This window comes from Arachis duranensis, chromosome 10, assembly GCF_000817695.3.
Source record: "Arachis duranensis cultivar V14167 chromosome 10, aradu.V14167.gnm2.J7QH, whole genome shotgun sequence".
In the NCBI taxonomy this organism is placed as follows: domain Eukaryota; kingdom Viridiplantae; phylum Streptophyta; class Magnoliopsida; order Fabales; family Fabaceae; genus Arachis; species Arachis duranensis.
In genome coordinates this window covers 821114-848978 of record NC_029781.3, presented here as the reverse complement: position 1 = coordinate 848978, position 27865 = coordinate 821114, and the positions used below count along the sequence as shown (strand labels likewise).

Below are 27865 nucleotides of genomic sequence, written 5' to 3'. Positions count from 1 at the left end.
CATTGATTAATAATAATAATAATCTATCTACAGTGGAGTAGTGATGTCCTGGGAATAAAAAGCACAAGGCAGTTGGAAGTTGGTACCTGTTATAACCATTTTTTCCATATACAATTACCATCTGAAGGAACACCCAATCCCACCCTCAAATAAACCCTAAGTGGTGTTGAAACTTCAACATGGGAATGAAATCAAATTGGAAAATAAATTGCTAGATCCCTTTTCTTGCTGACATAAAATCATTATGTTTATATTATGCTGGCATATATATATATATATATATATAAACCTAAAGAATGTACATAATGAATAATACTTTTTCTCAGTTTTCTCAAAATCAGCTACCATAATCAGTTATTAATAGAAAATGGTGGAAACTCAGGTGCAGTCGACTTCATGTGAAATTGATAAGTGGAAACTGTTAGATGATTTGACTGATTTGACTAAATTTTTATCTAACAACTCTCAGCTATCAACTTCACGTGAAGTCAACTACACCTGAGTTTTCACCATATAAAATGATACATGTTAAAATATCAATATAATTAAAAATAAATTCAACTACATATATATTTATTCATAAATATATTAATAATTAATTTTAATGACTAATTTTAGTGTACGAATAATATTTGTGTTTTTTTTTCCTACAGCAAGATAATGGTTCATGTTATAGGCATAGTAGTATTCCAAGAATGCCCTCAACAACAACAACCATTTGGGGGGCCCAAACAAATGTGTAACTATTAACATTGCCATTTTGATCTTTACAAAATAAATTCACTGAGTAGGGCAATCTTATCAACAACATTTGAATACAACTCAAAGACTAAATGTGGTTACAAAATGTGCATTGATTCTCTAACATAAGACCCTCTTATTTAGGATTAGACCTAGACTTCCCCATCACATCCCCATTCTTCAATAATCACAGGAAATCGTAGCAGTAACTTCACCATGTGCCTGCAGGCCTGCACCCCTAGGACTTTTATAAATATTTTTTCTTTAAATTTTAATTAGTTTCAACTTTCAACATCAATCGATCTATAAAAATAAAGCATGTTTCTATGTCAATATTTACGAAAGGTATTTGAATAAATTTCTATTTTTAACTAAAAAGGTTAAAGCATTTGTAATTTTAGTCATGAAAAAACGTAAATTAATTTAGTTAGTGTGACAAAATTATGTAAAATATTTAATAAAACAACTCAATAAATTATCTATTTTAATAGACATAGAGTTAATTTAAATCTTTTATATTTAGAATTGTTTATGCTTAATTAAATATTACATTATTGATAATCTACTTTATATATTTATTAAAAAAATCATCACAACAATCTAATAAAATAATATATTCTTAAGATACATTTTAAATTTTTATTAACGTATATAATATTTAAAGTCAAAAAATAAATTTAAAATATATAAAATTTTGTCATCATATCATATTATAAACAAATCTTAAGATATTTTCATAACAAAACTAGGCTCGATCGTTTCTTAGAAGACAAATTTGTGTTATTCGACTTTACTTGAACTTAATACTTAAAAATCGTTAGATGATTTGACTAATTTGACTAAATTTTTATCTAACAACTTTAAATATTAACTTCACGTGAAGTCAACTTCACCTAAATTTATAGTGTTCTCTAAGCTAGATAACATGAAACGTTGAAGAAAAAAATGGCACTTAGAATGAATTATATCAGAGAAGAGAAATGATTACTTATTAGGCAAAAGATAAAATTGAAAATAAGGAGTGACACAATAAAAGTGCTTAGAAATGTCAGGTAATTAATTAACTGAACATTTTAAGTACTGGAGTTTGATCGAATGAAATATTGTGTCATCACCAACAAACAGCTTTTGACTTGGAATTTGGATTGATTGACAGAAATAAAGGTACGTACGTGTGAAGTGACAGAAATTTAGTGATCGGAGGAAACTAAGGAACGATGTTTGAAGCAAAATATATAATCAAATCAGTCAAATATGAGTGCTGATGTGTGTATGCACCATTCCCTTGATGGGATTCTAAGCATTAAATATACTTTTATTTTACAAACCTTATGCTATTAGATTTTGTAAATAATAATTTATTATTGATTAATGAAATTAATGCCTACCCCAAAAGTTTGATGGGACTTTTGGGTTAAGTCGAAGAGAGAGAGAGACGGGTAGTATCCATCAAAATAATAACAGAAGAGCCAATAAAATTTTTGGCACTTAAAATTAAATTTGGCTTTGACATATACTCTTTTTGTTTTAAAATAAGTGTCTCATGGAGTTATTAAGAAGAGCCAATAAAATTTTTTATTGGAGAAAATTTTACTTTTTTTTAAAGATGTTAAAACGATATTTTTTTATTTGTAAAATATATATTATTTTTTTATAATTTTTAAAATTTTTTATTTTAATTTTTTTGTGTTAACTAATGTTAACTTTATCTATTTTTTAAAAATAAATAAATTATTTTTTATAAAAATATATTTTAATAAAAATTTTATTTTATTGTCATTAAATTATGCTTACCAAAATATTCTTTAATAAATTAATTTTTATTGATTAAATTATATTTTTACCAAAATAATTTTTTTACTTAATAATTAAATTATTTTTTTAAATACATTTCAATAATTTTTTAATTATTAAATTATGATTTTACCAAAATTTTTATTAACAATTATTTTTATATTTTACTATTAATTTTTCGATATCAATATATATTATTTTAACATTAAATAAAAAATTTTTACCACTGTTAATATGTATAAAAATTAATATATATTGATATTGAAAAATAATCTTACTAAGATTTTTTTATTTAATGTTAAAATAATATATATTGATATCAAAAAATTAATAGTAAAATATAACTATAATTATTAACGAAAATTTTGATAAAATCATAATTTAATAATTAAAAAATTATTGAAGGATATCTTAGAAAAAATAATTTAATTATTAATTATTTTAAATATTTTGGTAAAAATATAATTTAATCAATAAAAAATAATTTATTCAAAGATATTTTGGTAAGTAAAATTTAATGACAAAAAATAAAATTTTTGCTAAAGGGTACTTTTGTAAAATTTAATTTAGTTTTTCTTGAAAATGGATAAAGTTAACATTAGTTAACACAAAAAATTTAAAATGGATTAAAGAAGAAGTTTTTAAAAAATTACAAGAGAGGAGAATGTATATTTTACAAAGAAAGTGTCATTTTAGCATATCTCATAGAGGAGGAGTGAAATTTTCTTTTTTATTATAGAAGAAAAATGTGTGTAATTCAATTGTATTAGTTATGCATGTGTTTATATTTTAGTATGAGAATTAGTAATTGGATCTACCAATTACTTTGCAAGTTAATTTTTAAAATTTATTTAATATTAAATCGGAAGGTCTGATTTGTTTGTTGTGTTTTTTTTTTTAAATTCATGAATCGGAAGATCCACTTTTTGTTCCTAATAAATCGGATGGTTCGATTTTTGTTTCCAAAAAATTGGAGGATCCGATTTTTACATTTTAAATAAAAAAGTTCTACATTTGAAAATAACACCCTTATAATCCATGATCCTAATAAATATAATTTCTACCCCAATATAAAAAAATAGAGTAAAATATTATTTTTGTCTCCAATGTTTGGGGTAAGTTTTATTTGTATCCCTAACGTTTAAATTGTCCTATTTGTATCCCTAACATTTATAAAAGTGATTCAATGTTATCATACCATTAATTATATTAATAGATCAGGTTGTATTTTTTTAATTATTCTCACTTGAATGTATTCATTCTCAATTACATTTCGTTTGGATGCGTTCGATTTTAATATTGTACCCAAAATTTGTGTTCATGTTCAATTATGTCCCTAAAAAGTGAATTACGTAAATGTTGTAAGAATTAGTTTCAATATTAATCGAAATGGATCATTGATTCTGATCTAGACATTTGTATTCTAATTTTAAAAATAAATTTTTAAAATTCCAACTAATGCTCATAATGTATAATTGACAACAAGATAATATTAAATCACTTTTACAAACATTAAAAATACAAATAAAATAATTTAAACATTAAACATACAATTAAAACTTATCTCAAATATTAAAAATAAAAATAATACTTTATTCTACAGAATAATTTGCGGCCATATGAATAGAAATGACATCTTTTCGCACCAAATACTATATTTTGTTAGTATATGACTTATACTAATCCAGTCGATCATATTTTAAAAAACACGATTTAATTCATTTTAAAATCATTATTAGCTATATTTTTCTACCTAATTATAATATTGACTAAATTTTTATGTGTATCAAATAGGTGAAGTTTGACTAACTTTGAAATACAAAGGATATAACATACGCATAAAATTTGTCCAATTTAAAAAATGGACTGATTTTTAATATGTACCTATTATCTTTTTATATATAGATTATGCAAATGATATAACAAAAAGCAGATAAATTAGCAAAACAATAAAAGGAATAATTATAAGTTAATATAAATTTCAAATATGTAGTACTTGAATTTTCAATATGTGCTTTTTTTATTTATAAAAATACTATTTATTTTAAAAAATAATAATATTATGCTTCATGTATATATTTTACAAAATATGATACTAATCTAATAAAAAAATATAATAAAGAGTAAAGTATTAGATTAGTGTTCTACATTTGGGCATAATCCTATTTTGGTCTTTAAGGTTTAAGATGTCCTATTTAAATTCAAAAAAGTTTCATTTAGTTTCAATTTAGTCCTACGGTAAGATCAAAGTTAAATAATTAACAAAATATCATACATCACAACAGTATATAAGAACAAGGTCGATAATCGAGAGAACAAGCACAAGCTCCAAAGGCACAAAATCAACCATAAATGCATCAATACATTTATTTATCATTCTTCTTACAATTTAAATAAAATATTTTTTATAGAACTAAGGAGAATATTGAATAAATGTATTAAATAAATGAAATTATCAACCTTGTTCTTGTACTGCTGTGATGTAGGATATTTCGTTAATTATTTAACTTTGACTTGACGGTGGGATTAAATTGAAGCTAAATAAAATTTTTTGAAATTAAATAAGACACTTTAAATCTTAAAAACTAAAACAGGATTACGTCCAAACGCAAGGGACCAAGTTAGTACTTTACCCTATAATAAAAATCTTAATATAAATATGATAACTCAAGAAATATTTATCTGAAATTAGGCCATAGGAGTTAGGCCATAGGAGTATGTAATTCAACTCATTAAATTGTAAACTCCAAAACGAGAGATATGTGACAACAAACAAGGAAGCAAGTGATGTGATGTAACCAAAATAAACAAATAAAAAGAAACTTATCCTGAATTTGCAAGGTCAAATTTCAACATCAACAATTTATAGTCATCATTATTAGCCTGAAGACAATTATTTGTTAGAAGATTAAAATACAATAAAATGAAAAGCAAAAAAAGAAAAAAGAAAAAAGAAAAATAAATATGAATAGTGTAATTCCCGGTCACAATTTGCAGGTGTAAGTACGATGTATAATCATTAAAAAAGCAGGTGAATTATTAAGAGTTATTCGACACTAAATAAACAAATTAAATTCAACATGCTCCCATGTTCTTCAATTTCAACATAGCAGGCTGTCAAATAATAATGTTTCCGTACGAATACTAGAAAGCTACCTATATATATAGTATATACCAATTCCAAGAGTAAAAAATTGGAAGCTGAAAAAAAACACTAATAAGGTGGAAGTGAAAGCTTTTCTCATCCATTATTATTTTATGTAAATCTTTCTCAAAATAACATGGTAGAATTGTAGTCTAAGGTTGATATGGTTCAACACTAATTGGCAAATTCATGTTAACAACACCCAAATTTTGTGTGCTGTTTAAGCTATATACTAGTTTAGAATTATTAAAAGGTTCTCTATATGTATGAAATTTTTGTGTTCTGTGCCCAATGCCTTATGGCACACGGTGTGTTCTAAAACAAGAAAAAAGGTAGAACCGCCATAATTTGTTGCCGCATTCCAAACTCTCCAATAAGGGAAACGTTGCTTCTACACACACACACATTCTGTTATCTCTTCAAACAAATATTAAACATTTGCTTAACCATCTTGAGCTTAGAATATTAAAGGGGTTTCTCTTGACCATAGGACTAACTAGAAATATGGATTTGAACTTTATCTATTTTGTAGGCACCAAAATAAACTTAGCAATATTCATAAGGACCACAAAGATACTTAAACTGAAATTATGTAAAGATAATTCAGCTACTATGAAATCACTCATTATATAGGGATCAAATTTACCTATATACCTCTACTTTGAACTTGTCAGATCGTTACGTTACGTTATGTATACTATCCAAATTCCTCTAGTTTAGCTATTTTGTCTGAATTGTTAAACTTTTTTCTTTTTTAAAGAAATTCTCTTTTTTTTTTTTAATTCCTTAACTTGTATTTAGCGGTGTTCATGGATGGAATCAGATCCGCATATCCGCGGTGTTTATCCGAATTCGATCCGAAAATTGCTAGATCCGATTCGCACACTAATAGGATCGGATTGAGAATTTTTGTATAGGTATCTACATATCCGCATATCCGCGTATCTGCAAAAATAAAAAAATAAATAAGTAAATATTCTTTGTGTGTTTTATTTCAACCAATAATGATCATATATGTTGTATTATTTTAATTTATTTTTTTAAAAAAATATGTTTAATATTATTTTAAGAGTAAACATATTTAAAAGAATCGAAAAATGAATTTTATTAATATTTTTTAATAAAAATAAATTTTCAAAAAATATTTTTTGTGTTTTGCATCTGATATCTGATCCGATCCACAAATGTGCAAACTAGATCGGATCCAAGCATACAAAATGTGAATATTGAATCCGATCCGATAATTTTTGTGCGAATCCAATTGAAATTTTTGCTATATCCGATCTGCCTCCACCGCTAGTTGTATTCATTTCATTCACTACTTTTTTTGGTTGATTATTACCTTTTTATAAAAATATTAATTTTATAACAAAACCGAAACTAGGCAAATCATTTAGGAGAGTTAGTTATGAAAGATTCACATCACTTGGGATTGGGAAGATCTAGCATGATTTTTTTCCCCCCAAAATACAAAATTTGGATATCTAATATTTTTGCAAAATGTAAACTTCACGTTGGGCCTTAGCCCATTCATGCGTAACAGGCTTCATTATTATTTCTATTGAAATTCTCTTATATCCGATCCCAAATAAAATAAAGATAATCATAAGTTCATAACTCAAAAAAAAAAAAAAAAGCTGACCCGGAAAGAAACAAAAGAATAGATGCTGAATTTTATAAAATAGTAGACTTTTCAATTTAATTCGTTAAAGTTCTTAATCTAAATTTAAAAGAAAAAGAAAAACAGTTTTGATACAACTTACATACATAATGTACATGACAAAGGAGCAAATCTAATCTTATGTTACATCTTAGATGCAATTCTATTGCCGCAAATAATGCAGTTGAAAATAAATAAATCTTTAAGAACTAATCAAGAATCTTAGAAAATCTGAAAACATAATAGCCAAACTGGGAATGAACACATCAAAAGAAGTAGCCAAATGAATCTGCTTGCTATCTTAATCTTTAAGCTAATGTAATTTGCATCACAGGACTTGTGTTGTTCATATCCGGCTGGACCTTGAACGCGATGAACTGCCTCGGCTGCTAAAATTCGAACGATCCCTCTTCAACAAGGCCTCCAGATTCTGGAAGCATTTCAACGGTTTAACCTGGAAATAGTGTCAGCATTACAATATCAATGTAGTCGATTGGTGAACTAGAGCCTTATATTTTTACCAATTACAGTCCGTTTGGTTACATGGATTAAACGATGTCATAAAATCCAATAATAAAAATTAGTTTCTTTTGGTATCTTTTTTACTTCTAGAAACTAGTAGATAAACGGAAACGCGAGGTGGCAAATACCTTCCAACGTCCTTTTTGACCAATAGTGTTGTAGATGGATTCCAGCCTTGGTATTATTTGTCTAAATGTTGGTCTCTTTGCTGGATTTTCATTCCAGCAATCTTCAATCAATCTATAAACAAATTCCATTGTAAACTTCAGCAAATATAAGTAACACCATGAAACATGCAAACTTTGAAGATTAGTAATATACAAAGCATATTATAGGCTATGAACAATAGTTAGATTAAGTTACATACATAAACATATTTAACAATTTTCAAATTTGTCTGGGAAAAATTTCTTGAACCTGATTTAAAAACTAATTTATTAGCAACAGAAAACAATATCATCAATACACATTGAAGACTTACTCTCTTATCCCATGGGCATAACGCTTGGCTGGAGCTCGAAAAGGTGGACGCTCTTTTGCGGCATATACCTTAGGAACTTCGTCTTCTTTCTTTGCAGAAAATGGTGGACAACCTTCAATCATCTAATGCATAGCAAATAAGAAATATCATGACAGTAGGAAGTGAAATTGTAGGAATTTGACTAGAAGGAAGTGAAATTATCCAACTAAATGATTTTGAAAGATTTCAAAGCTGATTTATGAGAAGAACAAATGTAGTTTAAAATGATACTTAGGCAGATGATTACTTGAGGTCAGTTCAACACTTTCAACTTTCACAAGGAATAGTTTTTGAAGTATTTAAAAATAGATACCTCTTGCAGGATTAATGCAAATGAGAATACATCTACTTTGGTGTCATATTCTTCTTGTTTGAAAACTTCAGGAGCAACATAGCGGCCTACCAACAAAATCAACAAATTCCTAATGAGTCCATGAAAGGGAATGTCTATGTTTACCAAAAATATATAAAGCATGGCATTATTTTCTTATGTGCTAAGAATAAGAAATATAGCATTTTTCATATATAGATAGTTCAAGTGTGCACTAATATCAATTCTGAAGAAAAGCAGCACCCACAAGATGTATCTTGGCAAGTTAGAGGTCTGTCTTCTTTAACTGCCAGCAACTTGCTAACCCCAAAGTCTGCAACTTTTAGGTGTCCCGAATCATCCCGCAATATGTTACTGTTAGCTTACTCATAAACAACATTATAAAAAGTGTAGACTATATCAGACTATTAAACCAGACACATGGACATCACATAAAAGAACAGAGGTTAAGATGAAAATAATTGAAAAAAGAAACTCACGAAGGCTCTAGATCACGGTGAATGATTGGTGACGGCTTATTCTCATGTAAATAACCCACTCCCCTGCATATTCAAGGAAAAATAAAAATATAACAAGTAACACTTTTAACAGGCCAAAGGGCAAATACAGTGAATGGAGATATCATTATTCATTTAACAGGTAACTTTACTTTTCTATGGCAAGTATTGGACAATGATAATGTTAAAGCCTTACAAGTATACAACTTTTCAGTGCTCATGCAAATATATAAGAGAAGAAAATTAGGACAAAATATTGAGAAAACTCATAATTTGAAAATGTCCTAAGGTTTATGAATGCTTTGTCCATATAACTAGAAATAATAACATATAAGCACCACCAAGATCAAACCACAGAGTACCAGCCCCCTCTCTAGAACCAATATCAAGCCACATGAGTGTCAAATACCTGGCAATATCAAGTGCAAATTTCACAGCTGTTGAAGGTTTCAAAGCTCCTTTTCTTCCCAAGAATGCACGGAGATCTCCCTGACCAATACATACAGAACGTAAGATCACCAAATGTATATTTAATTCCACATAAGTTTTAGCCTTCATCAAACAACACCAAAAACCGCTCAAGAAATCATTTTCAAACAATTGAAGGATAAAAGACCTTGGGAAGATATTCTGTCACAATCATCATCGGGCTACTCTGTGTCACAGCACCCAGAAACTGAACTACATTTGGATGCCGGATCTTCAGGAATAGTGCAAGCTCGTCTCTAAAGGCCTTCCTGTAAAAATCCAAGCATATTAACTACGGTGAAAATAAGAAAGAAGGGGAAAAAAAGATTCAAGGTTTTTGAGCAACTCACACTTTCTCCTCATCAGTAATTACATCCTCCCCAAGTTTTTTTACTGCAACCTCTGTCCCACGCCAGAATGCACTACAGAAAGTGCCCTGCCATTTAAGACTAGATTGTGAGATGCAATAATTATTTACATGTTAATTGAAGCCTTGTGCTCTTAGATAGTGCATACCCAGAATTTCTTAAGAAAACAGCATTTCTTAAGAAACATAGACTAACTAGTTTCCTAAAAGTTCTGTTCCAAGAACATGGCTACAGATAAACAAAATTATCATACAAGTTCATTACTGCTAACTGCAGCTTACAGCTATTTGAATACTGAAGAAAAACATTAGCTAAAGCTTAATAAAAGAGATGTAACAAAATATTATTATTTAGTAGTTCTTTAGGATTGATTTCATATTCTGGTACTTCACGTGCATGATGAACATGCATAGGGGCCATCTGAGACAGTATAATTATATGTATAAGCAACGGTGAGTAGAATACCAAATATACTTAAAGACCAGGACAAATACAATCCTCAATTAACACATACCAGAGGCTTTGCTCCATTCTGCTCCAATAGTTTGATCACTTCATTGTTTTTATAAAATATAGCATCTGCAAGTGGCTGTTTGGAAGATATGAGGTTAATTAGTCCAGCAATTATACTAAGACGAGAAACTTAATTCTAAGATGCAATCCATATAGAAGACCCAGAGATCTAATTATATTTCCACTGTTTCACATTACTTATACCCTCTTATGTTTCCTCCCATTGTAAAAGCAGGCCAACACTTAGCTAATGCCTAACAAAAGCAGTGTAAAAAAGCAAAGAATCTTAACAAGAACTTGATCCAACAAACTCAGGCCTTGAATGACACTACATATCAATCATGTATCAGGGCTTCTAGTATGAGTGCCAAACAGAATGGATATATGCTACAAAGTAAAGCATTTGTGATTTGATTAGTCAAGCAATCCAAAACCAGTCTAGCTAAAAAAAACCCTAAATCTGAATTTTGGTCTTTTGAAGCTAACTAAAACTTATAATACTATTGTCATTGCCATTTTCTAATACACAATAATTTCGTTATGAAAATGCGCAGCTTCTGTTGATGCTATATTCAGTTTCATGCCAAAAGATAGTTCACACTTAACAACTACAAAACTAAGTTGCATCATGCATAAACACCCAGATCAATCATGGAAACCAGAGTCATTTTAGTTAGTTAGTTAGTTATAGTTAGTTACCGTGCTCCCCCAGCGATCTTTGGCGTCGACTTCAGCTCCTTTCTCGAGCAACAAAGAAACCACATCGGTTAATCCCTGACACGCAGCAACGTGAAGTGCAGTACGGTCATCAATGTCTCTGAAATTGACGCTCACACCCGAATCCAAAACTTCACGAATACCCTCAAGATCGTTCTCGTTCGCCGAATACATCAACCTCACACCCGGATGGATACCTTCCTCGCCATTACCATCGTTGTGGAGCTCTGATCCTTCTTCTCTGCGGTGTTCTGGTGCCAATGATGATTGCTTCATCAGCGTAAACCTCGAAGGGTTTTTCGTCTCCATAGTCAAAAAGAAGAGAAAGGCCCAAGCTTGAAATGCTGAAAGTGAAGATCAATGAGCTCAAAAAGATGCGATTTTGTTTGATGGGAAGTGGAGAATTGAGAACCCTGGAGGACTAAAGTTTGGCAATTTTTTTGTTTAAGCGGAGTCCACCGTTGACATGTCTATGATGTTCGGAGAAGGAGGAAGAAGAGGGTGGATTCTACGCGTTGAGCTAAGCGCGTGACGCGTCTCCTGAGACGCCAGCGCAACTTGAGCCAGTGGAATGAAGGTGGCGCACGATAACATACAGTTCACTAACGTGCGCCCTACTGCATGCCAAATGCAGATAGATATTGCTTGCCGCGCCGACATCGTACAATGTGTCCATGTCACCGTGTGTATGATTGTTTCTACATGTCCAAAAATCTTCGGGATCAATAACTCAAAATTTTAAGAATTTAAGTGCCATTACTTTTTTGTCTCTTTTTTTATGTAATTTTTATATTTTCATTAAATAAAATTTATTCATTAAATAGGACATATAATATTAAAATTAAACATTTTGTATGAACTAATGTTTTTTATCGTATAATTATTTTTAGGGCAATGTACTTAAATAAATTAAAGGAGAGAAAGCTTTACCTGAATGCAACAATTGGAACTTTCTTACGTGCATGTCTTTTTTTTTATTATGTAATCTGTGGGAGCTAACCACGGTTTCCTATTTACATGTAAACCGTGCCAGCTTGTAACGATTTATGAAGGAGAAGCTTTGAAGGTAAACCGTGGTAGGTCACCACGGTTTAGGAAGACAGAAATATGACCAAAAAACTCTATAGCCAGCCACGGTTTATGAAGGGTTTTTTAAACTTATAAACCCTTATAGGCTGCCACAGTTTATGAGGAGAAGAATTCTATATATAAACGAGCAAGATTGAAACTGCTGAAGAGATCATTATCACACAATGGCAAGTGAGGAAGAGAGTTTTCTTGTCTTAGTGCATTGCTCTGGAAAAATTAAAAGAAGCAAAAAATATGGTGTGAAGTTCACTAACAGAGAACCATTGAGTGTATTCATCATTTCATCAAGCACTTTGTCAGATGTAAAGAACAGCATCTTGTAGAAGTTTGGGGTATTTGGGAGCAAGTGGGTGAAGAAGCTATTCTACAAGATTCCCATCGCAGTTGTCTCGATCGGTGTTAAGTATGATACGTTTGTGCTAGCGGCTGATGAAGATATTAGGGTTCTGTTTCGTTGTGTTAGGAGTTTTCCGGAGGTCAGAATACACGAGCTGTATGCGAAGTTGGAGGTTGGTGTCGATAGTTCTGGAGCATCAGCTCCAGTTCATAGCTCGACTGGCGCAGGCGATGCGTCTAGTTCGATGCCTACGGCCGGACCATCTGTTCCGCAGGTCGCATCCCCTTCCTTCGCGGCTGATTTAGATCGAACGAAGGCAGTTGGTTCTGTACCGTTGAAGAATCCTGGGGTCTGGCAGCAGGCATTTGAGGCGGATACCGGTGGTGGCATGATTCATGATGTTCAAGGTTTTGGGAAACCTGATCGAGTAAAGAATGCAATGCGGGATGATGACTCTGACCAGGAGCCTGTAGATATCATTGGGGACAGCGATGATGACACAGGTGCCAATCCACATGCACAGCACGTGCCTTCAAGTTTTGGCACACAGTAGTACCCTCCACACTTCTCCACTCTGAACTTGGAGGCTCTGGGTCAACAGGCGGACGGAGGTGCTACAATTGGGGGTTCTTCTACAAATTTTCAGATTGGGCAATCATTCCAGAATAAAGATGAAGTTGTTATGAGTGTGAAGGACTATAGTATCCATCGAGGTGTTGAGTACAGAGTCTTGGAATCGGATCATCTGAAGTATCATGAAAAATGCAAGGAGTTCGGTAAAGGTTGTAGTTGGTTGATTCGCATATCGCTTCGTGCACGAAAGGGCACTTGGGAGGTTAGGAGGTACAACGGTCCGCACACTTGCTTGGCGACCACTATTTCCAGTGATCACCGTTAGCTTGATTACCACGTTATCTGTGCGAGGATTTTTCCGTTGGTTAGGACGAATGCTGCGGTTACGGTAAAGGTCTTGCAACAAGCAACAGAAGCGGATAATGGGTTCAGGCCTAGTTACAGGAAGGTTTGGATGGCAAAACAGAAGGCAGTAGCACAAATATATGGAGATTGGGAAGAGTCGTATGCCGAGTTGCCACGTTGGATGCTAGGGGTACAGTTGACCATGGCTGGGACATTCACTGTGTTGAAGACTTCTCCTGTTCGACTTGGGGATCAGGTCGATGAGTAAACGGTGTACTTTCATCGTCTTTTCTAGACATTTTCACCCTGTATAGAGGCCTTCCGGCATTGCAAGCCCCTCGTGAGTATTGACGGTACCCACTTGCATGGCAAGTATGTAGGCACGTTACTGTTGGCGATAGCGCAGGATGGGAACTCGAACATCCTCCCGATAGTCTTCGCCCTTGTGGAGGGAGAAAATGCAGAGTCATGGTCATTCTTCTTGTCCAACCTACGATCGCATGTGACACCACAGGAGGGTATCCTTGTTATCTCTGACAGGCATAATGGCATCAAGGCTACACTTGAGGCACCCGAGAATGGTTGGCTGCCTCCACGTGCTTTTCGAGCGTACTGTATTCATCATGTGGCAGCGAATTTTAGCCTTAGCTTCAAGGGTAAAGATGCAAGGAGGATGCTGGTGAAAGCTACCTACGCAAAAACTGAAGTAGAGTTTTATTACTGTTTTGACATCATGCGGACTGAGAATCCGGCCATGTGTGACTGGGTCAACCAGATGGAGTATGACAAGTGGACCCAACACGAGGATAGCGGTATACGGTTCGGGCACATGACAACCAATATTAGTGAATGTGTGCCTATACGCCGACGCCGATTCACTCGCCTGTTGTCCGGTCTGTCGGGAACCTGCATCCTGGGAGGTGCCTGCGACGACCCTCTGTGACGAGCCTCCTCGGTCAAAACAATCGGCCTAGGATCATGAAATGCAACATCTGGGGATAGGAATCTGTGAGCCACACGGCACCACCAGTCCAAGTACTTAGCTGATGGACCGGGGTCAAATACTCGATCGACCGGTATGACTGAATCAACCCAGTTCTCCCAATGCAAATGCCACTCCTGATAATATTTGGGGAACCATCGATCTCCACTCCTTCCATCCTTCGCATGGAGCCAATCTATGTCCAGAGCCAACTGAGGGAGATGCTGAACACCGCCAAACTGCGGTACCACCCTATCCACCTGATGCCACTCAATCGCAACAAAATATATCAGGCTAGTGACCGCCGTCCATAGCCTACGGTGCTCGTCAACTAGTATCTCCGGATGAACAACATCAGCAATCTCAGGAGAAGAATAAGGCTCCCACACGAACTGTATCGGAGAAGGTAACGTTAGGTAAGACCATAACAGTAAACATGAATGCCTACTTGTAAGAGAAATAACTACACGACTCACATCGTGGACACGCAATCTATCCAAAGAAAGGCGTGCAGACACCACTCTTTGATCCCCTGCATCGTTTCTTGGTAGATATGTAGCCCACCTACAAGTTTCATTAAAAACATGTCATAACGAACAACAACATATGAAATTGAACAAGTTATGGACCGAAAATAATAAACCGTACCTGGATGCAAGCGGAAACCCAAACACATCAAAACCACTAGGCCTCAAACTGGAAAACTTCCAGAAAATCCAAGATTGTAGAAGCTGTAGTGGCCCGACCAAGTTAACAACGTTTCTGTTTGTCCTACGACAAAGACATCTATACAACCAGGCCAGTGCCGCCGAACCCCAGCTATATCTACCCAAGTCGTCCATCGATGCCAAATAAGGCAACCAGTGAAGGTGAACCCGATTTGCATTCTTGTCCGCAAACAGCTGAGAGGACAACAACATCAGAATATAAGCACGCGCGTATATACGCACAGTCTCTTCACTCGCGTCTGCTGGGAGAACCCGAAACCTCTCATGAAACCATGTGTAGCATACTGTCATCTGTTTGACTTTATTCTGCGGCGGTAACTCGCCAAACAACTCACGAAACCACACCCATGCGGGTCTTTCGTTCTCCGTTAGATTCTCAAAGTCAGTCAGGCACCCACTAACGGCCTCTCCATCGATGGGCAAACCCAGCTGATATGCCACATCTTGCAAAGTGATGGTGCACTCCCCAAACGGCATGTGAAAGGTGTGGGTTTCAGGACGCCACCTCTCAACGAATGCGTTAAGTAGAGGCTCATCAACCCAGAACCACTGACTGTTCAGCCTAGCGAGGTGATACAAGCCAGCGGTCTCCAGATACGGTATAATCCAGTCGTGTAAAGGCATATTCTGTTGTCTCTTGACACCGCTAATAACCCTAGTAGGCTGCAAAATGTGGGTAAGAAAATCCTCAACATACGACCAATACTAATAACAGCAAATATAATTTAAAAAACTTATTATACACCCACATTGGTTTTCTATTTTTACTAATAATAGTGATCAAAATAACAAAACAATGGCAATAATAATAACGACAATAACAATAGTTACTAACAAGGATAAGAATAACATTAATATGAATAATAATAACACTAATCCTAATAATAAAAAATTAACAATAATAACAATACCAATAGGAATAATAATACTAACAACTCCTACTACTAATAATAATAATAATAACAATAATAATAATAATAATAATAATAATAATAAGCTTGTATAACTAACCTCTTCGTCGATGTATCCAGCCACGTGTGCAACGTCATTTAATCGGTACAGGCGAGCTTCGTCTTCCATAGCTCCACCGCCCAAGTGGTTGAAAAACACAAAGCCTCCCCCTAAACCTCCAAAGCTCCCCGGATTCTCTCTTAACCACCCACCCTAAAAAATTTTGCTTTCCCACAAAAGTGATCCGTGATGACTTACAGTGGCTAATGAATTTATACTACTTCATGCATAAACCGTGGTAGTCAACAAGATTTTATGCGCACAACGTTTCTTCATAAACCGTGGTGACCAGCCACGGTTTCTACCGCGGTGACCAGCCACGGTTTCTACCGCCAAAATTCAAGTGTAATCCGTGCTAGACTATAGCGGTTTACCTTCATTGTTTCATGCATGTAAACCGTGCCAGCCTACAACGGTTTATATGTAAATTTAAAACTGTGGTTACCCACCACAGTTTACATATAAATGCAATCAGGACATGCACGTAAGGAAGATTCAATTGTTGTATATACGTAAAGCTTTCCCTGTTTTATTTTAATCAAGTCAATTGCCCGATTAATTATTAATTTGGTAGATTAAAATATATTATAAAAAATAAAAAAATTAGAATATTTAATAAGATATAAACTATATTAAATTTTACAATTTTTAAAAATATTGTAGTTATTTTTTAAAATCGTTTTTTACTTTTAAAATAAATATTTATTATTATTATTATTATTATTATTATTATTTTATAAATAAAAATATTAATAATCATAATTGTAGATTTATTGAGTTAACCATAAGAGTTGTTGTTAGTGTTACTAGTTGCAATGCTGCCAATGCAATGAAAATTTGGGATCAATAACATTACTCGGCAATTAACTATGCCTAAAATGGTGCTTTTAGAACCGAAGGCTTAAGACTCGTCGTCTTCAGTCCTTAGTGGTGGTGGATCTGAAATTCTGTAACCCCTCTACCAGATTTGCAACCCTTTGGCGAATTCAACAGTGTTAATCATCTTCGATTATAATCTTTCAACTGAGACTTAGATCGATCCATATTATTCGAGTCGCCACTACAAAAAAAATGGTGCTCACGTCCTCTGCACATGACTACGTCAACCGCATGCTGCAGGACATCTCCGGCATGAAGGTCCTAATCCTCGATTCCCAAATGGTACGCACCACGATCTCAACGAATCAATTCATTTTCTCTGATATAATTCTTCATTCATTGTTTCAATTATGATATTGGCGTTCATTTTTCCATATGATTGTAAACTCGTAAATATGTGTTGCTGGTTATGGTGTTGAGCTACAACATGGATGTGAAATGTGAAATTAATGGTGTAGGTGAGTATTGTGAGCGTTGTGTATTCACAGTCAGAGCTTCTTCAGAAGGAAGTGTTCTTGGTGGAGTTGGTGGATTCCATAACCAAGTCAAAGGAGCTTATGTCGCATCTCAAGGCTATTTACTTCCTTCGCCTTACGACGGAGAACATCCAGCATTTGCGCCGCCAGCTCGCCGCTCCTAGATTTGGGGAGTATCACCTATGTAGGTCTTTTAAATCTTTACAGATGCTGTAGTATATATAAAGCAATCCCTATTTAGGAATTCCGTTTTGTATATTTTCCCTAGTTGAAGTGATAATTTTTTTTCTCATATTGATTCGAAGACACTTTGTGAATGCATTCTGAAATTTACAGTTTTCTCCAACATATTGAAGGACACTCAGATTCACATACTTGCTGATTCAGATGAACATGAAGCTGTCTAGCAAGTTCAGGTAACTGCTTTTGCTTGCGCTGTAAACATGGGAACTTTTCTATCTATCCGTTTTATGATGATGGATGATTGCACACGTTCTTGTGCTGGAACCCTTGAACCCCCCATCTCTTTTTGTAGTAAATATGTGATCTCAAATGCTGGGATTTGTATTGCGAAGTTTAATTCTAATGTAGTTTTTGTTACGATCATTCAGGAGTTCTACGCAGACTTTGTTGCAGTTGATCCTTATCATTTCACTTTGCACATCCTTTCAAGTTATATTTATATGCTCCCAGCTGTGGTGTATCCTTCAACACTGCAACGCTTCTGTGATCGGGTTGTTGATGGTGTAGCAGTTGTCTTTTTGGCGGGAGACCAGTTATTAGATATCAAAGGACGTCTGACATTGCCAAAAGAATAGCACACGAAGCAAATGTGAGTAGAATTTTTGACATAATTATGTAGTCACTTTTTCTCAGTAGATAATATATATTATTTGTTATTTTCCTGTTTATGTTAGACAATCTTATGCGTTTTAACTTTTACATGTTTTTAAGGTGCGTTTGCATGTGTTTTTATTATTTTTTCTTTTTTAATTGTTAACTTTTATCTTTTAAATCTTTATAATTTTCATTTTTCTGAACTCACCATGCATATCTCTAGGCATACTTTTGCCACAGATGTAGCCATCTTATTGTTGTTTTATCTGGCAATATGTGTATTCCTATGTGTTATAATTTATCATGCATATGTAGTGAAAACTAATTTACATTAATGGGCTTCAAACAGAAACTGATGTACCAAGAAGAAAGTGGTCTTTTTGATTTTAAGCGAACAGAAGTTTCACCACTATTGTTGGTGCTTGACAGGAGAGATGATCCTGTAACCCCATTGCTCAATCAATGGACCTATCAGGTATTTATGGGATTAATGCTATAGTTAGTGCTTACTGACAATCTTACAGCTTAGCTATCTGATAGTTTGTTTATTCATAAAGTAATTCTTGTTTGTGGCCTTATACTTTCCAGGCTATGGTTCATGAATTGATAGGAATCCAAGACAACAAGGTGGACTTGAAATCCATTGATAAATTTTCAAAGGATCAGGAGGTTAGAGAGACTTTTATGCTGTTTAATCACGTTAGCAATATCTTCGAGTTTAGATTTTATACAAATTGAAAGAAATATTGTGCTATTTGCTGTTGCAGGAGGTTGTGTTGTCGTCGGAACAAGATTCATTTTTCAAAGCCAACATGTATGAGAATTTTGGAGATATAGGTATGGATATCAAGCGGATGGTCGATGAATTTCAGCAAGTGTCAAAGAGCAACCAGAACATCCAAACGATAGGTTTGTACTTATAATTGTCTCACATTTCAGAATAATAAAATTCCTTCTGCTATTACACCTATTTTTATACATGGCAGCATAGTATGTAATTAATTGATTTATGATTTGACTCTTGTCAAAGGACATGGCCAAATTTGTTGACAATTATCCTGAGTACAGAAAAATGCATGGGAATGTGTCAAAGCATGTGACTTTGGTAACAGAAATGAGCAAGATAGTACAACAGCGAAAACTTATGACATTTTCACAAACAGAACAGGAACTGGCTTGCAATGGAGGACAATGGGCTGCGTTTGAGGTATGTATTAATGATTAGCAAAATTTCCTTTGCTTTTGCTCAAACTTCAAGAGTTATTGGGTGATGGTATAATGTATTCTCTCTCACTCAAAGAAAAGGCTCTTTGGAGATGAAAAAAGGGGGATATTCTTTTTGAGCGGTGCTGGCGGTGCAATATTTTTTAATTTATTTTAAGCTCTGAATATTTATGCATGTTTCTTTGTATAGTTATGATAAATTAGAAAACTCAATTATAGTAGTTTTCTCATTTCAGTGCTACCATTCATCTCAAAGGATATTTTATCTTGTAATTATTCCGTTCGTTGCCTTAATAAGCTTCATATTGTTTTCATGGAGAGTTGATTTGTTAATGGGGTAAAAATTTATTCTGTTCTCGGTACATCGTTCTGCAATCGGGGACTTCTTGACATATATTTGAATTTCCATCAATGATGTTGTGTAAAATCCTTTCCCTTGGCCAACAACCCATGCTTACACCAGCAGATTACAAGATACATAAAGCAATTTTTTTAGTGTCTTATTATCTTCCCCTAATATTTTTTCTCGATGTTTCTAATTGTTATCATATGTACTGGCAATGGCTTTGGAGTTTAGACTAACAAAAGTGATAATTTCTGTCTCAATGTACTATCTTCATTCAGTGGCAAATCTACTAAATGATGATAGCATATCAGATGTGGACCGGCTGCGTTTAGTCATGCTATATGCTTTGCGATATGAGAAGGATAGTCCTGTTTAGTTAATGCAGCTTTTCAACAAACTGGCTTCCCGATCTGCCAAGTATAAATCTGGGGTAAATTAATCTATGATGTTGCTTTCTTCTTGAATCCTTTTATCCTCAGGCATGATTGCCTGTCCTTAATCTTTTAGTGGATGTTGTCCATGTTTTAAACTTTGGAGAAGTAGTGTGTTTGGTAAAGTCAATTTTGGGTCATATTGTCATTTTATATCCTTGGTTTTGGATTCCAGAGAATAGAAATATATCTTAACTAGATTAAATTGCGAAGAACTGCAAATAGATGGAAAGTACCTCTTTACAAATAAATAATGTGGCTATGCATGCCTGCAATAGTTGCTGATATCGATATTTTATTTTTGACACAACAGCTCGTCCAGTTTCTTTTAAAGCAAGCAGGTGTTGACAAGAGTGGTGATCTTTTTGGAAATCGAGATCTAATGAATATTGCCCCCGTGGGTTGAAGGTATGCACATAAGTATTATGATTACCATGCCCTATCTTTGATAGATTAAGTTCAACTCTAAACAACTTCTGTTTTGAGATTTGCTGCAGGGTGTTGAGAATGTGTATACCCAGCACCAACCCATTCTTTTCCAAACCATGGAAAGCATCGTCAAAGGACGGCTGAGAGATGTGGACTACCCATTTGTTGGAAATCACTTTCAACAAGGAAGGTTTGTTGCTATTAAATCTAGCAGTTGTATTTTCTTTGTGAATTTCTAGAAGTCACACACACAATAGAATTGTGGAATAGTATGAGTTTTTATATTTAATGATTACATGACAATTGACATGCAGGCCACAGGAAGTAATCATCTTCATTGTTAGTGGGACAACTTATGAGTAGTCAAGATGTGTTGCTCTACAAAATGCCAGCAATCCTGGAAGTCGGTTTATACTTGGTGGCTCTTCTGATCTCAATTCTAAGAGGTATAATGAAGTGAATAAAATAGTTTTGATTCAACTAGTGGTCATTTCATGTTTAATGTATTCTAAGTGGGCTTTCAATTTGATGTCTAATGCCAATAATTTTGAGTTGATAGTTCCAGTTTTGTTCTTGTATTGATTGACTACAAAACTTGTTAGTGTTCTGGATTTCTTAGCTATAGTCGTGTGTTTTATTTGAATTTGCAGGTTTATTAGGGACCTGGAAGAAGCTCAAAGGGTAGCTCGTTCGAACACCATCATTGTTTGAAATCCATCCTGGCACAATTTGCATTTTGATGGGCTATATAGAAAAATATTTTGCAGCTTTAGATTGGGAATTTCTGTTTTGCAACCATGTACATGTATAAAAATAGTTGTAGAGGGAGCTCGATGTCGGTATAAACTCAATCCATTGTTGTTGCAGATAGTTATTAACCCTAATTTCGATTGGGTTGTAGTGGTTGCTGCTTGCGGATGAATGCGATTGGAAATTGAAATACCAAACATAAAGGGCACGCTACTCCCCTCTTTCTTTTGTTCATTCATGGGGTAAAAAGTAGACACGAAAGTATAGGAACAAAGAAAAGAAGTAAATCTTTTTTGTGTAGTTTTTCTTCATCATTTTGGCTAATCGAGTCTCAATTTTATTTTTATTTTTATTTGAAGAGTCTGAATGGTTTTGCTTACACTTACTGATGAAAATAATTTTGTATAATCTTGTAATGAATGTCTCATTCTTTTGTATACTTATACGGATGTAGTTCATTTGTAGATTCATGGCTTCATATATTTTTATAAGTCGAGGTTGTGAGAATGAGTTGTACTTGTGATTAATGTTTGCTCCGATTGATAGATTTTTTATGTCTGAGGAGACAGGAGAGTGTCCAAGTGGGTTTGAATAATAGTAGTATCGTTAAAATAATTTGAGATAAAACAAAGTAGGTTTGCACGATTAATTGAAATGACTTTATAAAATTTGGTATGTCTGTGAGGTTGCTCCTTTTATAAAATATTGAGTAATACTCCAAATAGGTCCCCAAGGATTTGGTCGTTCGACAGATTTGTCCCTCAGAAAAATTAACTAAGTCCCTGGTCTCCAAAATTGTTAGAGGTATGTCATATACGTCCCTGATCCAGGTTTAACTGGTTAATCGAACAGTCTCTCTCCTACGTGGAGGTGATCAGTGTGACGTGTTAGGTTAAAGGCTACCAAGATACATTGGTCTGTGTACACGTGTCCAAAACGACGTCGTTTTGAGTGGGACAGATTATTCCCCAAGCTTTCTCCTGCCAGTGCTTGTCCAAAACACTTGAAGTTTGAGAAAAAGCAAAGGAAATTTTGCTAATCATTAATACATACCTCAAATGCAGCCCCTTGTCCTCCATTGCAAGCCAATTCCTGTTCTGTTTGTGAAAATGTCATAAGTTTTCGCTGTTGTACTATCTTGCTCATTTCTGTTACCAAAGTCACATGCTTTGACACATTCCCATGCATTTTTCTGTACTCAGGATAATTGTCAACAAATTTGGCCATGTCCTTTGACAAGAGTCAAATCATAAATCAATTAATTACATACTATGCTGCCATGTATAAAAATAGGTGTAATAGCAGAAGGAATTTTATTATTCTGAAATGTGAGACAATTATAAGTACAAACCTATCGTTTGGATGTTCTGGTTGCTCTTTGACACTTGCTGAAATTCATCGACCATCCGCTTGATATCCATACCTATATCTCCAAAATTCTCATACATGTTGGCTTTGAAAAATGAATCTTGTTCCGACGACAACACAACCTCCTGCAACAGCAAATAGCACAATATTTCTTTCAATTTGTATAAAATCTAAACTCGAAGATATTGCTAACGTGATTAAACAGCATAAAAGTCTCTCTAACCTCCTGATCCTTTGAAAATTTATCAATGGATTTCAAGTCCACCTTGTTGTCTTGGATTCCTATCAATTCATGAACCATAGCCTGAAAAGTATAAGGCCACAAACAAGAATTACTTTATGAATAAACAAACTATCAGATAGCTAAGCTGTAAGATTGTCAGTAAGCACTGACTATAGCATTAATCTCATAGATACCTGATAGGTCCATTGATTGAGCAATGGGGTTACAGGATCATCTCTCCTGTCAAGCACCAACAATAGTGGTGAAACTTCTGTTCGCCTAAAATCAAAAAGACCACTTTCTTCTTGGTACATCAGTTTCTGTTTGAAGCCCATTAATGTAAATTAGTTTTCACTACATATGCATGATAAATTATAACACATAGGGATACACATATTGCCAGATAAAACAACAATAAAATGGCTACATCTGTGGCAAAAGTATGCCTAGAGATATGCATGGTGAGTTCAGAAAAATGAAAATTATAAAGATTTAAAAGATAAAAGTTAACAATTAAAAAAGAAAAAATAATAAAAACACATGCAAACGCACCTTAAAAACATGTAAAAGTTAAAACGCATAATATTGTCTAACATAAACAGGAAAATAACAAATAATATATATTATCTACTGAGAAAAAGTGACTACATAATTATGTCAAAAATTCTACTCACATTTGCTTCGTGTGCTATTCTTTTGGCAATGTCAGACGTCCTTTGATATCTAATAACCGGTCTCCGTTTTAATGCCAAAAAGACAGCTGCTACACCATCAACAACCCGATCATAGAAGCGTTGCAGTGTTGAAGGATCCACCACAGCTGGGAGCATATAAATATAACTTGAAGGGATGTGCAAAATGAAATGATAAGGATCAACTGCAACAAAGTCTACGTAGAACTCCTGAATGATCGTAACAAAAACTACATCAGAATTAAACCTCGCAATACAAATCCCAGCATTTGAGATCATATATTTACTACAAAAAGAGATGGGGGGTTCAAGGGTTCCAGCACAAGAACGTGTGCAGTCATCTATCATCATAAAACGGATAGATAGAAAAGTTCCCATGTTTACAGCGCAAGCAAAAGCAGTTACCTGAACTTGCTGGACAGCTTCATGTTCATCTGAATAAGCAAGTATGTGAATCTGAGTGTCCTTCAATATGTTGGAGAAAACTGTAAATTTCAGAATGCATTCACAAAGTGTCTTCGAATCAATGCGAGAAAAAAATTATCACTTCAACTAGGGAAAATATACAAAACGAAATTCCTAAATAGGGATAGCTTTATATATACTACAGCATCTGCAAAGATTTAAAATACCTACATAGGTGATACTCCCTAAATCTAGGAGCGGCGAGCTGGCGGCGCAAATGCTGGATGTTTTCCGTCGTAGGGTGAAGGAAGTAAACAGCCTTGAGATGCGACATAAGCTCCTTCGACTTGGTTATAGAATCCACCAACTCCACCAAGAACACTTCCTTCTGAAGAAGCTCTGACTGTGAATACACAATGCTCACAATACTCACCTACACCATCAATTTCACATTTCACATCCATGTTGTAGCTCAACACCATAACTAGCAACACATATTTACGAGTTTACAATCATATGGAAAAATGAACGCCAATATCATAATTGAAATAATGAATGAAGAATTATATCAGAGAAAATGAATTGATTCGTTGAGATCGTGGTGCGTACCGTTTGGGAATCGAGGATTAGGACCTTCATGCCGGAGATGTTCTGCAGCATGCGGTTGACGTAGTTACGTGCAGAGGATGTGAGCACCATTTTTTTTGTAGTGGCGACTCGAATAATATGGATCGATCTAAGTCTCAGTGGAGAGATTATAATCGAAGATGATTAACACTGTTGAATTCACCAAAGGGTTGCGAATCTAGTAGAGGGGTTGCAGAATTTCAGATCCACCACCACTAAGGACCAAAGACGACGAGTCTTAAGCCTTCGGTTCTAAATGCACCGTTTCAGGCACAATTAATTGCCGAGTAATGCTGTTGATCCCAAATTTTCATTGCATTGGCAACATTGCATCTAGTAACACTAACAACAACTCTTATGGTTAACTCAATAAATCTACAATTATGATTATTAATATTTTTATTTATAAAATAAATTACTAAAAATAATAATAGAAGATATACATTAAGAATAAAATCGTTGATAACTGAGAGCTAGAGAGATTTTATAAATAAAATAATAATAAAATTTTGTCACCGTAAATGTAATAATAATAATAATAATAATAATAATAATAATAATAATTTATTTTAAAAGTAAAAAATGATTTTAAAAAATAACTACAATATTTTTTTAAATTGTAAAATTTAATATAGTTTATATCTTATTAAATATTCTATTTTTTTTATTTTTTATAATATATTTTAACCTACCAAATTAATAATTAATCGGGCAATTGACTTGATTAAAATAAAACAGAGAAAGCTTTACGTATATACAACAATTGAATCTTCCTTACGTGCATGTCCTGATTGCATTTATATGTAAACTGTGGTGGGTAACCACGGTTTTGAATTTACATATAAACCGTTGTAGGCTGGCACGGTTTACATGCGTGAAACAATGAAGGTAAACCGCTGTAGTCTAGCACGGATTACACTTAAATTTTGGCGGTAGAAACCGTGGCTGGTCACCACGGTTTATGAAGAAACCTTGTGTGCATGAAACCCTGCTGGCTACCACGGTTTATGCATGAAGTAGTATAAATTCATTAGCCGCTGTAAGTCATCACGGATCACTTTTGTGGGAAAGCAAAATTTTTTAGGGTGGGTGGTTGAGAGAGAATCCGGGGAGCCTTGGAGGTTTAAGGGGAGGCTTTGAGTTTTTCAACCAGTTGGGTGGTGGAGCTATGGAAGACGAAGCTCGCCTGTACCGATTAAATGGTGTTGCGCACGTGGCTGGATACATCGACGAAGAGGTTAGTTATACAAGCTTATTATTCTTATTCTTATTATTATTATTATTATTCTCATTGTTGTTGTTGTTGTTATTATTATTATTATTATTATTATTATTATTATTATTATTATTATTATTATTATTATTATTATTATTGTTAGTATTATTATTCCTATTGGTATTGTTATTATTGTTAATTTTTTTATTATTAGGATTAGAGTTATTATTATTCATATTAATGTTACTCTTATCCTTGTTAGTAACTATTGTTATTGTCGTTATTATTATTGCCATTGTTTTGTTATTTTGATCACTATTATTAGTAAAAATAGAAAACCAATGGGGTGTATAATAAGTTTTTTAAATTATATTTGCTGTTATTAGTATTGGTCGTATGTTGAGGATTTTCTTACCCACATTTCGCAGCCTACTAGGGTTATTAGCGGTGTCAAGAGACAACAGAATATGCCTTTACACGACCGGATTATACCGTATCTGGAGACCGCTGGCTTGTATCACCTCGCTAGGCTGAACAGTCAGTAGTCCTGAAACCCACACCTTTCATATACCATTTGGGGAGTGCACCATCACTTTGCAAGATGTGACATATCAGCTGGGTTTGCCCATTGATGGAGAGACCGTTAGTGGGTGCCTGACTGACTTTGAGAATCTGATGGAGAACGGAAGACCCGCATGGGTGTGGTTTCATGAGTTGTTTGGCGAGTTACCGCCGCAAAATAAAGTCAAGCAGATGACAGTGTGCTACACATGGTTCCATGAGAGGTTTCGGGTTCTCCCAGCAGACGCGAGTGAAGAGACCGTGCGTATATACGCGCGTGCTTATATTCTGTTGTTGTTGTCCTCTCAGCTGTTTGTGGACAAGAATGCAAACCGGGATCACCTTCGCTGGTTGCCTTATTTGACATCGATGGACAACTTGAGTAGATATAGCTGGGGCTCGGCGACACTGGCCTGGTTGTATAGATGTCTTTATCGTAGGACAAACAAAAACGTTGTTAACTTGGCCGGGCCACTACAGCTTCTACAGTCTTGGATTTTCTGGAGGTTTCCCAGTTTGAGGCCTAGTGGTTTTGATGTGTTTGGGTTTCCACTTGCATCCAGGTACGGTTTATTATTTTCGGTCCATAACTTGTTCAATTTCATGTGTTGTTGTTCGTTATGACATGCTTTCAATGAAACTTGTAGGTGGGCTACATATCTACCAAGAAATAATGCAGGGGATCAAAGAGTGGTGTCTGCACGCCTTTCTTTGGATAGATTGCGTGTCCACGATGTGAGTCGTGTAGTTATTGCTCTTACAAGTAGTCGTTCATGTTTACTCTTATGGTCTTACCTAACGTTACCTTCCCCGATACAGTTCGTGTGGAAGCCTTATTCTTCTCCCGAGGTTGCTGTTGTTGTTCATCCGGAGATACTAGTTGACGAGCACCGTAGGCTATGGACGGCGGTCACTAGCCTGATATATTTTGCTGCGATTGAATGGCATCAGGTGGATAGGGTGGTACCGCAGTTCGGCGGTGTTCAGCATCTCCCTCAATTGGCTCTGAACATAGATTGGCTCCATGCGAAGGATGGAAGGGGTGGAGATCGATGGTTCC

General features: G+C 34.4%; 3 protein-coding genes and 1 pseudogene across 3 annotated transcripts; 2 read left to right on the top strand and 2 right to left on the bottom strand.

Moving 5' to 3' along the window:
* Positions 1-7325: 7325 nt before the first annotated feature.
* On the bottom strand, positions 7326-11865 carry LOC107468172 (integrin-linked protein kinase 1). The gene is made up of 12 exons (XM_016087421.3): positions 11259-11865; positions 10561-10635; positions 10384-10466; positions 10029-10127; positions 9827-9947; positions 9620-9699; positions 9193-9255; positions 8961-9067; positions 8696-8781; positions 8344-8465; positions 7991-8102; positions 7326-7794 (listed from the first exon to the last, which is right to left on the bottom strand). The coding sequence occupies exons 1-12, from the start codon at positions 11583-11585 to the stop codon at positions 7687-7689; spliced, it is 1383 nt and encodes a 460-aa protein (XP_015942907.1). The 5' UTR covers positions 11586-11865; the 3' UTR covers positions 7326-7686.
* Positions 11848-13888, top strand: LOC107468065 (uncharacterized). The gene is made up of 4 exons (XM_016087303.1): positions 11848-11958; positions 12689-13228; positions 13304-13545; positions 13645-13888. Exons 1-4 carry the CDS (start codon positions 11848-11850, stop codon positions 13886-13888), a joined length of 1137 nt encoding a protein of 378 aa, XP_015942789.1.
* A 3423-nt stretch (positions 13889-17311) lies between these two features.
* On the top strand, positions 17312-22179 carry LOC107468121 (vacuolar protein sorting-associated protein 45 homolog; annotated as a pseudogene).
* Positions 22180-22748: 569 nt separating this feature from the next.
* LOC107468066 (vacuolar protein sorting-associated protein 45 homolog) lies at positions 22749-25272 on the bottom strand. Its single transcript, XM_052255230.1, has 8 exons — positions 25011-25272; positions 24633-24834; positions 24402-24481; positions 23979-24206; positions 23499-23624; positions 23305-23385; positions 23117-23206; positions 22749-22943 (listed from the first exon to the last, which is right to left on the bottom strand). Exons 1-8 carry the CDS (start codon positions 25098-25100, stop codon positions 22749-22751), a joined length of 1092 nt encoding a protein of 363 aa, XP_052111190.1. The 5' UTR covers positions 25101-25272.
* Between the last annotated feature and the right edge of the window lie 2593 nt (positions 25273-27865).